The sequence below is a fragment of the Cordyceps javanica genome, chromosome 1 (assembly GCF_051103115.1).
Source record: "Cordyceps javanica chromosome 1, complete sequence".
NCBI lineage: Eukaryota > Fungi > Ascomycota > Sordariomycetes > Hypocreales > Cordycipitaceae > Cordyceps > Cordyceps javanica.
In genome coordinates, this window is record NC_139295.1 from 7,113,220 (window position 1) to 7,128,613 (window position 15,394).

At 56.9% G+C, this 15,394-nt stretch overlaps 3 protein-coding genes across 3 annotated transcripts; 2 read left to right on the top strand and 1 right to left on the bottom strand.

Moving 5' to 3' along the window:
• Positions 1 to 857: 857 nt before the first annotated feature.
• On the top strand, positions 858 to 5,694 carry V2A60_002164 (uncharacterized protein; the record flags this gene model as incomplete). Its single annotated transcript, XM_083253515.1, has 2 exons — positions 858 to 1,322; positions 1,399 to 5,694. 2 exons carry the CDS (start codon positions 858 to 860, stop codon positions 5,692 to 5,694), a joined length of 4,761 nt encoding a protein of 1,586 aa, XP_083109641.1.
• Positions 5,695 to 7,213: 1,519 nt separating this feature from the next.
• On the top strand, positions 7,214 to 10,757 carry V2A60_002165 (SMP domain-containing protein; the record flags this gene model as incomplete). The annotated part of the gene is made up of 2 exons (XM_083253516.1): positions 7,214 to 7,779; positions 7,868 to 10,757. The coding sequence occupies 2 exons, from the start codon at positions 7,214 to 7,216 to the stop codon at positions 10,755 to 10,757; spliced, it is 3,456 nt and encodes a 1,151-aa protein (XP_083109642.1).
• A 372-nt stretch (positions 10,758 to 11,129) lies between these two features.
• V2A60_002166 (DNA-directed DNA polymerase) lies at positions 11,130 to 15,152 on the bottom strand (the record flags this gene model as incomplete). The annotated part of the gene is made up of 2 exons (XM_083253517.1): positions 11,130 to 14,086; positions 14,849 to 15,152. 2 exons carry the CDS (start codon positions 15,150 to 15,152, stop codon positions 11,130 to 11,132), a joined length of 3,261 nt encoding a protein of 1,086 aa, XP_083109643.1.
• Positions 15,153 to 15,394: the final 242 nt, after the last annotated feature.

The following is a 15,394-nucleotide window of genomic DNA, read 5'->3' on the forward strand; positions in this document are numbered from 1 at the left end:
CCGCACGACCGCAGAACGGAAACAGACTCGCGCCGATCTAATCTAATTACTGGAAAATTGGAAAGAGAAAAAAAAGAAGATATCTTCTTGTTCAACGATTTTACGACCTCGTCCTATTTCTGTTCGACTTGCCTCTGGTTCGATTTTGCATTCCTCCTGCTTCTCTTTAATAACCCCTTCTTCGTCCTACCTGCTCGGTCAAACACAAAACGATCAAGACTACAACGATATAGGTGGCGCAAACCCCGGAAAATTAGCAAGACGACTCGGACACTTGTGTTTTCTTCCTTTACGGTCCTACGTCGCTGACAGCCCCAATCAACAACACGCGTCATTCCAGTCCCAGCTCCCGCTTGTCCTGCGCCTAACCCGACTGGACGCTGTGCGCCGTATTTCTTTTAGGCTCGGCCTGCGCTCCACCACGAGCTAGCACATCGTCACAGGCAAACAGCTCCAAGTCTGCTTGCACTTTTTTCTACCACCAGATCAACTCCTCTGCTGCCCTAGCGCGCACGCCGAGTTTCTTTTCTTTTCTTTTCTTTCCTTGTGGTTCTGCTCAAATCGGCGCCGCAATCGTCTCCAATTTTGGGGCCGCCGGACCTGCGTCTTGTCTCGCCTTACCCCTGCTTGATCCTCCGCTTTCGACGCAAGGGGCGCTCTCTTCCTCTGGACCTGCTTAATTCCCATTGTGCTTCTCCAGCTTGAGCCTGACTGCATCCAAAACAAACCTCTTTCTCTTCAAGAAGCTCTCTCCCTCACGTCGTTCCCCCTCTGGCAACCCACACACACACACCCTTCCTGGCCAGCTTCATGGTCTCCCGCAGGCTATAGACGGTCCTTCTGTCGTTTCCTTCAGTATGGCCTCGTCTATCGCCTCGGCTAGACCTGATCTTGCTGCGCCTGTGTTCGATGATGACACAGCCAACGACCCCTTCGTTGCCAGCACGTCATCTGCTGCACACCACCGCTTCTCAGCCTTCGATCATGAGCTTTTCGCTGCCGGGCCCGGATCCTCTCCGCGCCAGGCGAAGCGCGCCCTCGAAGCTCATCTAGCCGAGACGGAGCGCCGCCTCGACGAGGCTGGCAAGCTTGGCACTGCTCTCGTCTCTCAGCGTAAGGCGCTCGCTGAGCAATTGCAGGAAATCGAAAAGCTCCAAGCCCAGGGCGAGTTAGGGCCCGAGCTCCGCCAAAAGCTCGTCGAAATTGAGCGCGAATACAACGACTTGGCTCGCGAGTCTGCTCGCGCCTTTCTGCCAAAGAGAATTCCTTCCAATGAGAATGGTCCCGCCACGCCATATGCACCCGATGGCCGCACAGGCAGGGTAAGTTGCTCAAAGCACCCAATCTCTCCTCCAACCAAGCCCCTCGTACACTGTCTAACATATCCTCGTCACGCAGCGCTCCATCAGCCCCTCCAAATTTGATGGTCATGCCACAGGCTCCCCTACAAAACTCACGGTCCCCAAGCGCAGAGCTAGAAATCAGCAGTCCAACCGCATACACGACATCGAGTTCGCCGCCGAAATCAGCCAATCCCTCATTGCTCAGGTCCGAAATCTACAATCTCTTCTCTCCGAGCGTGAAGATGAAGTCAAGACGTTGCAAAGCGAAAAATCCAGGCTCGAAATCGATGCCGAGGGCCTTTACCAGCGTCTCAAGACCCTGGACGAGAGCGAGCACCGCTACAAGGACGAGAACTGGAACCTTGAGACCCGCATGCAGGAAATGACGTCTTTGCAAAAGGAAGCTTCCGATAAGGAGAAAAAGTTGACCCAGGCCCTCAGTCTTGCCAACATGGAGAAGACGGTCGCTCAGAAAGAGCTTGACGAGGTCAAGGCTTCGCACGCAAAACTCGCCGAGGATCATGCCGCTGCCATGAAGCTCCATGATATTGAGCTTGGTTCCGCCAAGCGCAACATTTCCCTGGCTGAGGATGAGCGCGCGGCTCTCCAGAAAAAGATTGACGATTTGACCGGTCAGAACCAAGAGCTCGCCAAAGCCTTTTCCATACAACGCGGCAGGCTGATGGATCGTGAACTTGGTTCCGGTTTGAGCGATGAAGACTTTGATACTGCCACCGAGAATGCGACTCCCGAGCACTCGCCGCCGCCCTCCCCCATCAAGGGCACACCCCGACACGCTGTCTTGGAAACTGAGACTGTCAAGACTTCTCTTGGCCACGCGCAAAGGACCATTCAGAGCCAAAGAAACCAGCTGCATCGCGAAAAGACAGAAAAACTCGAACTCCGTCGCATCATCCAAGATTTGCGCGACGACCTGGAGAAGCTGCGTGGTGACGGAGGCAACAACGCGGCCAACCGCCGCAGCCGCAAGGTCGATTCGAAGGAATACAAGCGCCCGTCCAAGCTTCTGGGTAGCATGCGCTCCGGCAAGCAGGAGATTTTCCTGGATGATCCCGATTGGGAAGAGAATGACGGTAACTCGCCTTCTGGCAGCCCTACGGCGGCGAGACAGACAATTCTACCATCTACCGAGCCGAGCGATCATTTTGAGACCGCCAACGAGGCTAGTGAGTCTGCATTTGAGACGGCCAATGAACCTGCGACCGAAACAGACGACTTCCAGACTGGTCATGAAGTCATGTCAGACAGCGATGGGGCCGAGACCGAGACCGAATCCAGAGGCTTCGGCAGAATGAAGCAAACCCCCAACCTGCCTGCTGGTCTTGCGCGAGCTGGCACGCGCAAATCCTTCCACAGCACGGCTTCGACCTCTGCCGACGAGGCTCTCGATACACTGCCCGACGTGCGCACACCCACCGGTACCGTCTCGTCCACCAAGAGCCGCTTCAGCCTCAGCCGACTGCCCTGGTCTCGCCGCTCTCGCCAAAACAGCGAGGAGCCTACCATCCAGAGCAGCCCTGTCAGCCATGCTGGCAGCAACGGCACGCCACGCGCGGCCGGTCAGAGTTTGTTTGCCGAGCTCCAAGACTTTGACGGTAGTGAGGATGATTCTCTCGGCGGCACTCCCCGTACACGTACCATGCGTTCCGTCACCCCTGGATCTACCCGCCGCACTCACTCACCCGCACCCCCTATGCCTAGACGCGCTGTGATGGTCGACAGCTCAACAATGACAGAGCCTGTCTCTGTGCGACCCAGAGACGTGGAAGCCATGCGACCTACCTCGTCAGGCTCTGTAATTTTGACCAACCAGGATTTCCCAGATGGACGGTCGAGCTACGCCACGACGGCGGAGACGGATGCGTCGCGCCCCATCTCCTTGTCTAACAGCGATATGCATGAAGAGATTGCTCAGTTCCCGGTTCCGCCCAATGCTGCAGCCCTGAAGGACCTAGTCTTTTCCTCGATTCAGACACAAAATATCGAGCCTCGAGATGCTGTTGTCCTACCACCTACCTTGAAGATGTCCAACATTTTGGCCGAGAATCTCGAGCCTATTGCCAGCCCTTCACAACCAATGCCTGTCATGTCCCTGGGCCAAATCCAGTCCGAGGCTGTCGAGCCCGTCGAGCCGCCTACACCAACAACACCCAAGCTCGTGGCACCTGTCGCTATTCCGGCTCCCCTGCCACAGCTCAGTCTCTCTTCCATCGACACACAAAATATTGTGCCGACGTCGTTGCCACAGCCCGTCCTGGATTACTCTGCAATTGTTGGTGAGCGAGTCTCGCCGGTGTCTGAGCCCTTGCCTGCTCTGCCTGCACTTGGCTTCTCTTCCATTGTTGGTGAGACAGTCTCGCCAGTCTCTGAGCCATTACCTGCTCTCCCTGCACTTGGCTTCTCTGCAGTCAAGACGGAGCACACGATGCCAGTCAGCCCTGTAAAAACACGCCCACCGCAGCTGACGCTGTCATCCATCGCCTCAGAGACGATCCAGCCGAGAACGTCCCCCAAGAGCCATCCGACGCTCACGTTTTCTACTCTTCAATACTCCAATATTGAGCCGCAAACGCCAAGAAACGAGAGGCGAGATGGTATTCTTCTACCTCGACAATTCGCTGCACCAGAGAAGTCTACCCCTGAGACACCTAATAACAAGGTATTTGGAGCCCTGTTTGGACGCGGAAAGGGCAAAGACGCTTCGCCCGCCATCGCCGAAGATGAGACAAGGCAATCTCCATCGGATTCACCCAATGCCGAGACCCCAGAGTCGCAGCGCCCCTTCAAGGAGATCTCAGCCAACAGCTCCACGCGACCACCTCGCAAGCCTCCTGTGCGCGATACCAGTGACCAGGGTGCCCAGACTGCCCTCACTGGTGGAGCGATCGACCGTCTGCAAAAGGGCCATGCCAAGACCCCGTCAGCTGCCTCGGTTGGCAGCCCCGACACAATGCGCACTGTCCGCATCCACCGCTCGCAAGAAAGTCTGGCAAGCCATGTCAACCGTGGCGTAGACTTTGACGACTCCATGTTCGACACCGGGTCCGTCATTGTTCGCCCTGATAGCGCAGCCAGCGGTAGGCGGTCCGCCCTCGAGGCAGTGCCGCCTCTACCCACCAACCACCGCCAGGCGATTCAAGCCGCCGGTGCCCAGACACAGGGCAGCATGGGTCCGCCGCTGTGGCCAGCCTCTGCGATGAAGCGCCCCAGCACGCCAAGCACGCGAAAGCGCTCAGGATCCGGCCAGAACGGAACGCCAACCCCCCGTGCTGCTCGCACTGGTGTCCTTGTCGACTTTCAGCAGAAGCCCACGGCCATTGGCAGGCAACCTTCAGTGTCCTCGTTTGCTTCCGACATTGATGCCAGATTCGACCTGCATGCCACGGATATGGACCCCACCGGCTTCGGCCCTAACACGGATCCCCGCATGATCCAGGCCATTACGCAGACCATGATTGGTGAGTATCTATGGAAGTACACGCGCAAGACTGGTCGTGGCGAGCTGTCTGCCAACAGACATCGCCGCTACTTTTGGGTCCATCCCTACACGCGAACTCTGTACTGGGGCGACAAGGACCCGTCCAGCGCTGGGCGATCCGAACTCAAGGCCAAGAGCGTGCCAATTGAGGCTGTCCGTGTCGTCACTGACGACAACCCGATGCCTCCTGGCCTGCACCGCAAGAGCCTGGTGATTATTGCTCCTGGCCGTACCATCAAGTTTACTTGCCCTACCGGCCAGCGTCATGAGACATGGTTCAATGCTTTGTCGTATCTGCTGGTGCGGACGGAGCCTCAAGCGACGTACGATGCCGAGGATGTAGCAGGCTCCATCACACGCGAAGACGTTGACGAGTTTAACCCGCAGTATGGCCGTCGGCCGGCACTTGGCCACCGGCCGGGGCAGCTGTCAGTGTCGTCGCACAACTCACGCTCCGTGAGAACCGATTCTGCTGCGGATATGTATTCGATGGCGGTGCCCACGCTGACGCCTACGCGACACCGCACTGTTCTCGCAAACAAGGCATCCAAGGGCACCCTGAACAAGATAAGCGGTTATTGGAAGCTGTCAAGTCTCCGAAGCCGTGCGGGTGGTAGCAATACGGACCTGTACTCTACCAACCAAGTGCATGACAGCGCCGAGGATCTCCGCGAATTGATTGAACGCCAGGACCGCGACGCGGACCGTCTGGAGAATGTGCGAGCGTGCTGCGACGGCAAGCATGACGTGAGCAGCGTTCCTCACTCGTCAAAGCGTCATCGTCCCAGCCATGGTCATCCGACTCGCTCAGCCAATAGCACTCCGGTGTCGTCTATGCGGACGCGGGCTTGAGCACAACACCCCTTTCTCAAAAGTAATACCTTTTTTCAAGAAGCATTTATTTTTTACGAAACACTCTACACTCTTTATGTAAACGTAGGAGAAGTATCCTCCTCCAATTCTTCATTCGGAAACCTGATGATTCTGACGAAACCCTTTTGTTGGTCAACTTTTTTTTATTAACTCTTTTATTCATGTTTTTTCAGCATTACCTGTCAAAACTATAGCCACTCACTCATACCAGCGGTCGAAAGAAGACTGCAGCTTTCCTTATTTGTCAGTTGTAAGATAGGAACATGGGAAGGGGGTTTCAATTGTCCTGTTTTACTGTTGTTTCGATGCCTTGGCTTGGTGCCTACCATAGTGTTGTGGTTGTGTGTTGACATGACCTTGTTTGTGGATGGGGAGAATCATTCTATATATTTTTCTTTGGCAAAAAGAGATTGCATAGCCTTTTATTTTCTTTCTCTTCAACCTGAACCCTGAACCAAGAGGCGTTTTTCTTGTCCGGAGTCTCTCTTTTTTTTTGGTTTAAGGCATGAGAAATTCATACTCTGTTATAAGCATGTGAAGATGTTTGTGATGCTGCGAGCGAGCTGCACGTTACGATCAACATTGTTCTTTTGGCTTTACAGACGCAAGTCGAAAGTAACTAATTGGGCAGGTTTCCTTTTGCTGATCACTTCCACACTATCATCATCCATCAGGTTCCCTACAAGAGGAATAGCGCCCGTACAGTGGAACCTCGGCGATGCATCTAGCGCATGTCGGGGGGGGAAGGGAGGGGGGGCGGCAAGGCGGGTAGGATTAAAGCTGTCGTCTCATGTCATGATGCAACAAGTTACAATCAGCTCGAGAGAAGTTAACAGTGCTGCCTTTGATTCTGAACGCCTACAAAATAATGGAAAAGAAGCTTTTCAATAAACAAGGTTAAATGCTAAGTAACCGCCCGGCCTTTGTGTTGGACGAAAAAGATTCAAGGCCCCATCACATGACGTAGTTGAACAACGGGGGGGAGTCTCTTAAGCACTTGCTGGCCCCAGCTTTTTTTTGTTTGGCGCTCGCCGGAGCTTCTCCAATTGGTGACACCTTGGCTGCTCCAAAACGACCCTTTGACATCAACAACGACTTCAGCTCCTTTGTCGTCGCCTCACGAACTATCTAGGTTTCTTGTTTGGTTCTTCTCTTCTCGATCATCTAGCGTTCTTTTTCCTCTCAATTTTCCCAATCCCTCGTTTCATACCAACCGCTTTTTCCTGGTGACAAACGGATCGGCCGGCACTCTGGTGGGATTTCAGGACACCTTTTTTTATTGGAACCCACCCGCCGCCCATCAGCAACTACCTATGCTTGACATACAGCTCTGTCTCGGATCTTGATCACCATTCCTGCGGACATTTCCTTTGTATTCTGCGACTACGATACCCCGAAACTCTTGATCCGAGAGGACTTTCTTCTGCAAATCTAGCACACACACACACACATACACGCAACGCAGACACACCCACCGCCACAACAACGCACACCGGCCATGGGTCCCTGGACGGCCCTGCTGGTGGCGTACCTCCTCGGAGGCGTCACCTTTGTCCCGCTGCTTCTCGGCCTCGTCCTCCTGCACGCGCACTACACCCTGCCGTTCCGGCGCGACTTGGACGGTGGCGTCCCGGATCGGCACCCGGACAGCGTGGTGCAGGACGGCGACGACACGGCCGCGCTCGACGCCCACCGGGCCAAGGAGCGGGGTGACAACCGAGGCGGCGGCGGCGGCGGCGGCGGCCACGGCCACGACGATGAACACGACAATGACGACGGGCGGAGCAGGCGGAAAAAGGACAGCGACGCGACCGTGTACGAGCTGGACGTGGCCGCGGGCTACTTTGCCGTGTGTAGAGAATACACGCCCATGGGCATCAACGCGAAGCCGATCGAGAGGGCCACGCCCGTCGGCGCGGCCACGGTCGCGCCGCCCAGCCCCAGCGTCTACCAGACCATGTACAGGAGCATCTTTGACAGGAAGCCCGTGCCCGGACCGATTGAGAATAACAGCATGAGCCACAGGCCCAAGAAAGCCGGCAATGTGTTTTACGTGGTGCTCAGGTCAGTTACGACGCCCTAGGGACAGACGACGTTTGTGCGTGCAAAGTTGCCACTAACAAAGATGTTTCCTTTTTTTTCTCTCCAACAGACACGGTCACATCATGCTCTTTGACGACGAGGAGCAGCTCGAGGTCCGGCACGTCATCAGCCTTGCACACTACGACATCAGCATCTACTCGGGCGGCGACCAGACCCCGGAGGGCGAGCTCTTCATCAAGCGCAACGCCCTGTGCCTGACACGCCGGGACGCCCTCGCCGACCAGTACCACGACGGCGCCGGCGTCGGCGGAGGCACCGTCGCCAAGCCCTTTTACCTCTTCTCCGAAAACTGCTCCGCCAAGGAGGACTTTTACTTTGCGCTGCTCCGCAACCAGGAGCAGACCTTTCCCGGGCTCGACGGCGGCTGCCCGCCGCCCCGGCCCAAGCACTTTGACGTCAAGGACATCATCACGCTGGTGCAGCGGCTGCACTCGTCCGAGGAGAACGTCCACTCGCGCTGGATCAACGCCCTGCTCGGGCGCGTCTTCCTCAGCGTGTACCGCACCAGGGATCTGGAGCACTTCATCGCGAGCAAGATCACCAAGAAGATCTCGCGCGTCAAGACGCCCTCGTACCTGACCAACATCGCCATCCGCAAGATCGACACGGGCGAGGCCGCGCCCTTCTTCCACAACCTGCGCCTCAAGGAGTTCACCGTCGACGGCGAGTGCGTCGTCGAGGCCGACATGCGCTACGCGGGCCAGTTCCGCCTCGAGATGTCGGCCACGGCCAAGATTGACCTCGGCGCGCGCATCAAGGCCCGCGAGGTCAACCTCGTGCTCGCCCTCGTCCTGCGCCGCATCGAGGGCCACGTCCTCTTCAAGATCAAGGCCCCGCCCAGCAACCGCCTCTGGCTCTCCTTCCAGGCCATGCCCAAGATGGAGCTCGCCATCGAGCCCGTTGTCAGCAGCCGCCAGATCACCTACACCGTCATCCTCCGCCAGATCGAGAACCGCATCAAGGAGGTCTTTGCCGAGACCCTCGTCCAGCCCTTCTGGGACGACGTGCCGTTCTTCCGCACCGAGCACAAGGAGTGGCGCGGCGGCATCTTTGAGGGCGACGACGCCGTCGAGGGCGACGAGGAGAACGTGGCTGCTGCGGCTGTGGCCGCGGCCGCTGCGGCGGAGGCGACGACCACGACACCGCTGCCGCCACCAGTCGTGCCAGTGGCTGACGTCGACAGCCCGGCGGAAGGTACCGTCGTGCTCCCCGACGAGTCGCAACAGTCTCCGGCCGCGGCGCCGCCGGCCTCGCCGCGACCGGTGGAGAAGAGCCAGACGACGCCGACGCTAGAGAGCCAGCTACCGGCGCCCGCAACGGGGCTGTTTGGGCGCAAGCTCGGAGGGCACAAGCTCGGCGCCAACGCCGCCGCTGCCGCCTCGGCGGTGAGCCTGGATGCCAAGGGTTCGGCGGCGACGACGTCGTCCTCGCGGTCGCCCAACATCATCAAGCACAGCAGCGTGGAGCCGATTGTCGGCACCGAGGCCGCCCACGCCGACTGGTTCCGGCCGTCGACCTCGCCGCCCGACCACGCCACGAGCCTCATCGCCGCTCTGCACTCCAAGGCGCAGCAGGAAGCGTCGTCGTCGTCGTCGCCACCGCTCGTCACACCCGTCGGGTCGCCCAGCAAGCACGGGCGCGTCAAGTCGAGCGACACCTCGTCCGTCTCCTCCAAGGAGGAAGCGGTCGTCGCTCTTGACACCGCGGCGGGCGAGCAGCAGCATGGCGACGGCACGGCGGCCGCGCCCACGCGCCGCAACACCGTCTCGTCGCATGGATCCTACGAAGGAGGCGGCGGCAGCAACAGCCACGCGTCCCCCAACGGCAGCGCCTTCAGCCAGGCCGGGTCCCTCGGGCGCAAGTTCTTCATGAAGCGCGAAAACTCAAACGCCTCGACGGCCACCACGGCCACCTCCTCGACGACGGGCGGTGCCGGCGGCGCGGCCGGCGAGCCGAAGCGCAACAACACGCTGGCGGCCATGACCAATGCCGCCAACCAGGCGCGCCAATGGGGCTGGAACGCCCTCCAGCGCCAAAAGGACGCCCGCCGCAACAGCGAGGCCGCGAGCCAGGTCGACCTCAGCCAGCCCATGGGCCGCGGCCAGCCGCTGCCGCCGCCGGGCGTGCCCCTCCCCGGCCCCACCAACGGCAAGACCAAGATTGTCGCCCCCATCGCCGTGCCGGCACCCAAGCGTAAGCCCGTTCCGCCGGCCATGGTTCCAGAGCTCGAGCAACAGGCAGCGGCAGCGGCAGCATCGGCAGCAGCAGACGTCGGCAGTAGTGACGCCGCTTTGCCCGATGATAAAGAGTCGGAAAGGCCTCGGACAAGCCACTCGCAGAAACACGACGACTCAAAGGAAAAGGACACGAGGCCGGCGCCGCCCTTGCCGCCGCGACGAAGACGCGCTGCTGCTGCGGGTGAGGCCATTGCCGAGGAGGAAGAGGCTGGTGCGGAGAATATGCTCGTCATAAGCGCCCCGGACGATTCTGAGCCGCCGACGCCGCTGGATGAAGAAGCTGACGAAGAGGGCCCCTTCTTCGCCCCCGCCAAGGACGAGGGCAAGAGTTTGGCAGCGGCGGCTGACAGCATCCCGAGAAAGTCGGTGCCGGTCCCCATCGCTGTCGTCAAGGACGTGCGTCCCGACGCAGACAAGACGCCCGTCGCGCAGCCCGTACCGCGATTTGGCGCAGCAGCCGAGACGACGCACCCTGCCGCTCTTATCGATGACGAGCTGGAGCAAGCGGACGGGAAGCCGCTCGTGGCGATGCCGCTGTCGACGACCCCGCCAGAGGCTGCCACTACCGATCCTGCGACTGTCGAGGAGGAGGAGGAGGACGATGCTGGTTTCGCGGGCTGGATCGACGAGGAGGACAGCGGACCCGAGACTCCGAGCCGTACAGAGGATACGCTGCATCAGCCGGTGACGAGCCCTGTTTGAGTGAGGCCAAGAAACAATGGGGAGAGATAAGAGGGGGATATTTGTACATATAAGGATCACGCAGGTTTACATAACCCAAAATGGTTTCGTAGACGGCAGGAATTAGAATGCGGGCGTTAGAGGGGGACTCGATGATATCGACCGGGAGTCGGTTTTTTTATCTCATAGCATGGAGATGTTTAGTAATTATAATCAGATCCATTGTATACCAGGAGAAAAACGTCGTGCGTGTAATTCAACGCTCGTAGTGCGCAAGCCGCCCATCATAACTCCTCGCCAATGCAGACTACAATACAAAAGCCAAACAAGGATAAAAAAAATCAATAGACACAGTTAAACTACATGTCGCAGCTCCTCCTCCGGGAGAGACTGTTACCACTCCAAGTCCTTGAGCCGCAGCGCCTCCGTCAGGCTTGCCATCACCGGCAGCGCATTGGCCCGCTCGCCCACTACCTTGGCGCGCTGGCGCATGCGCGTCCAGAAGACGGGGCAGTCCTTGCTATCGCAGGGGACGTCGTCGAGCGGCGCGACGCCCATGCAGCCGCGGCACACGGCGAGCAGCTCCTGGTACCTGTTTTCCTGCTTCGCGAGCCTGGTCTGGAGGGCGAGCAGCGACGAGACGCTCGCGCCGCGACACCGCGGACAAAGCGTCGTTGCGTGTGCGGCGGCGACGGATGCGGCCGACGCTTCGCGAAGAAACTTGACGCCGCAGACTAGGCAGTGCGTCGACTTCATGTAAGATTCTAGCGTGGAGCGCCGTGCGCCAGCGGCGGCCGGCGCAGTCTGGTAGATGCGCTGAACTTTGGGCATCTCGTCGTACCACTGTCGGACGTTGGCGCCGACGAGGTTGAAGATGCGCTCGAGCGGCGGAATGAGGTTCTTGCCAATATAGTACTCGGCGTCGAGCTGCCAGTGCGGGTTGGCGAGTAGGTCCTCTGGAGCGACGCAGCGATCGATGAGGCGCGCGCCGGGTGCGCCCGTGATGACGACGTAAGGAACTCGCTCGCCGTACTGAGGCTCAGCGCGGGCATCCTCGAGCATCTTGCGTGCGCTGATGAGGGCGCCGGCCGGCGGTGGGCCTTTGTCCGAGTAGCTGCCGAGGCGCACCTCGCGCGCAAAGCAAAAGTCTTGCACGCTGACGGTGCCGCGCATTATCTTGCTGCACTGCGCCTGGAAGTAGGCCTTAATCTGGCTGAGGTCGGCTGTCTCAAAGAGCAGACGGAGGGCCTTTTCTTCAATCTTCTGCTCGGCGGGGGTGCCGTCGCGACGGACTGTCTCGATGCCCTTGGCGTCGAAGATGGGGGTGACCTGGGCCTTCGTCTCGTACATGTAACCCACGTAACGCTTCTTGGTCTGCAGCACGCACGGGAGGTATACCTTTTCAAACTTCAGCTTCATGGGCCGCGGGTTCATCTGGGTAATCTCTTGCGCAATCTCGTTGCCAATGTCGAAGGCTTGGTCCTTAGTGCGGCCCTTGAGATAGATGAACAGGCTGTCCGTGTCGCCATAGACGACCTCAGCGCCCCATTTCTCGACAGAGTGTATGTAGGCAATGGATCGCTCGAGCGTCTCTCGCGCCGTTTGTACGATGCTGTCGGCGATTTCGGAGCACGGCATGCGACCGGAAAACGAGGCAGAAGTGTAGCCATATGTAACGTTGGCTAGAAGCTTCAAAGCAAGCTGTCTGTTGTTGAGGAGTTGCTGTAGCATCTTGTCGTCCTTGTCTTCCTTCATGCCACTCTTGACCATGACTCTTGTCTCCAGAATCTCAGTCAACATCTTGGCCAGCAAAGACTTGCGGACTTCGGCCTTTACAAACATCATGCCGTTGGGTGCAATGTTGATATAGTCTTTCAGCAACGCCATGAGCCCAGCCTGTCGCTTGTATTCTATGAAACCCATCTTGCTTGTTCCACACCAGTTGACGATGCGACCCAAAAAAGTCGAGTAGCAATAATTATAGGCAATCATGACACTGGGGTAAAGACTCTGGAAATCCAGTACAAGTAGTGGGCTGCTATAAAATGCACTCTGTGGCTCCATCACAAGCGGGAGGCATTCTAGTGCGTTTTGGCTGCCGACCTGTTTCTTGCTAGGCGAAATAAGTAGGAAATTTTCTGGCTTCGCAATGCGGAACATGATAGACTCTACTTTGAACTGCGAGCCACGAGAGAAGACAGAAAAAAAGTCGACACCAAGAAGTCTAGCTTGTTCGCTGGTCCTGGGAATGAGCTCGTTCGCCTCGAGAATTTGTAGGTCGATCTTGGTGCGGCTCTGGAAATATCGGAGCATCCTCGAGAGATCACTGGGCTTGCCACTTTTATACCATGCCGTCAAAGTCTTATGGGAGAAATGAGGCACGCGTCGGTGAAGCAGATGCCAAGCAACATTTTCCATGGTATACTGTAGCAGATTGAGCTCTCCCCGCATAGCTCGCCAAATATTGATCATGTGGCGTCCAGTCACACGTATTGTTGACGTAGTATTGAATCCCCATCGATCACTCTGTTTGCCAAATCTACCATGCGATTGGACATTGACTCTGGAGAGCTCATCGCATAAATTATAGTCGTACTTGAGTCTTGCCCTCTCCATCAGGAAGCCCCAAGAGCTGCCATGAACTTCATATCCCGTTAAAACATCAGGGTCTAATTCTTTCACCACGTCAACGAGACGTACAAGGAGATCCAGCTCCGATGCTTCTTCAATGACTTCGGTTTTGCTTATTTTGTGCATACGCTTTGCCACATCACCTGACCCTAATACAAGAAGGCCAGAAACAGTGCCATCGCCATCAGCCTGCGAAGCATACGTGACTTCGTCGCCTTTGCAGCACCAAAAGACACACTGTACTTCGTCTTCCTCGGGGTTTGGAACTAACTTCGCTCGTGTGTTCACATGAACCTCAAGGCTCATAGTGCTCATGTATTGCACTTCGTGTTGAACGCTCGTGGACTTGCGTTGTTGCGTGTACTTGAGGCCATATTTAGTCTTTGGCGTTGGGCCGTCAATCTGAGATAGATATTTTCTGCGATTCTGGATAAAGCCTGACGATTTTGCAGACTTCTCTTCGTCAGTGAGCCAGCATGCGACTTCGGCAAATGTTGGAGGAGGTGCATCTATCTCCCACGTTCGCAATTCGCACTTCCTCCTTTGTCTCTCCAATGCTAGACCAGAAGACATGGCTGTTACTTCAAGACCTCCATGGCTGGCGTCACCGAAGTCAAAAGCGGGCAAGTATGGTAGCGAGTCACCAAGCAAACGGAATTCCCGGCCTGCATATTCCCGAGTCCTGAGAGGAACATCTCTCTCGTTGCTGAAGAACGGGTCTTGGTAAAGCTGGTCAGGCAAATGGAAATGGGCAAGCGAATCTGCGTCATTTGGTGGAGGCGGCAGCGTTGAATATATTATCGTTGGGCGTTTTGATGCCTCGGCGATGGCTCGTGGGATCTTGTCTGCGCCAGCGCTGCTCGTTGAATCGAGTAAGCTAGCATGTGAGAGTGAAAACGGCTGTGATGATGGAAATCCGATTCCGCCATGGTCAGACGAAGCGAAGGTGGACGACTCTAAGTGATCCTTTGCAGATACACCGCCATCGCTGGTCTGTGAAGCCGATGGTTTACCCCTTTGGCTCAGACGCAGTCTCGTATGAGGGTCATTTTGGTTTTTGACAATCGCAAAATTCAGCGTAGGTTTCGGCGTGGTTGATGAGTCCCATTGTTTTGATACTGGTGAAGACGATACGTGAAACGTAGCTCTGCGTTCTTGGGCGCCTCGCTCCAACTTCATCTTTGGCGGTGTGGCAACTCCTTGTTTAACTTTCTTCGATATCATATCAGACCAGAGTCCAGAACCCGGCCGCTTCGACTCTTTCTTCTGAGCCGACGAATGATTGTGGTATCTAGACCTCCCTATAAGGCCCCCATTCTCGGCAGCGTTTATTATGGTGGCCGACAAAGGTATTGAAGGTGGACGCCCTGTCCTGCAGCCGCTCAAACAAATGCCCGGTATTATATCCTCCAGCGGATGCCTCCCGGACATCACTGAATGCGCGAGAGGCGCTTCCTCATCCTCATCCACCCCCTCCTCACCTTCTAGTAACTGATGCAAAGCTTCATCATCGGATTCTTGGAGGTAGAAGGATTCGTCGACAGCATCGACTTGCCGTGCTTTCTCTTCGTCAACCTCAATACTACTAGCTGGATCAATTCTGCTTGCTGAAGCTGCAGATGGAAGACCAAGTGCTGGCATCAGGCTGGAAGGATGTAGATCCTCCACAGATTGTAGAACTGTTTTGACAGTCGCTTCATATGGAACCGGCTGCACAAACTCTTCAAACGAAGGCATGGTAGGACCGATGATTTTGCGATCCGCAGCAGCAAGTTCTTCAACCATCTTTTTGTACTCATCCTCATGGATCCAAGCTTGGGACAACAAAGCTCGTGGTTCCGCCGACATCGACACCAAAGCTTCTGGGGGAAATGGTGTATTACCAGGTTTGAGTTGAGGCATGCGCCGGCGGCGCCGTGCCGTTTCATCTTTCCATAATCCTGCCATGCTATGTACGAGTTTCATGTCACTATGTGACGGATGCTCGAGCTCAACAAAGCGATGATGGAGTTGTCGTTCCTGCACCA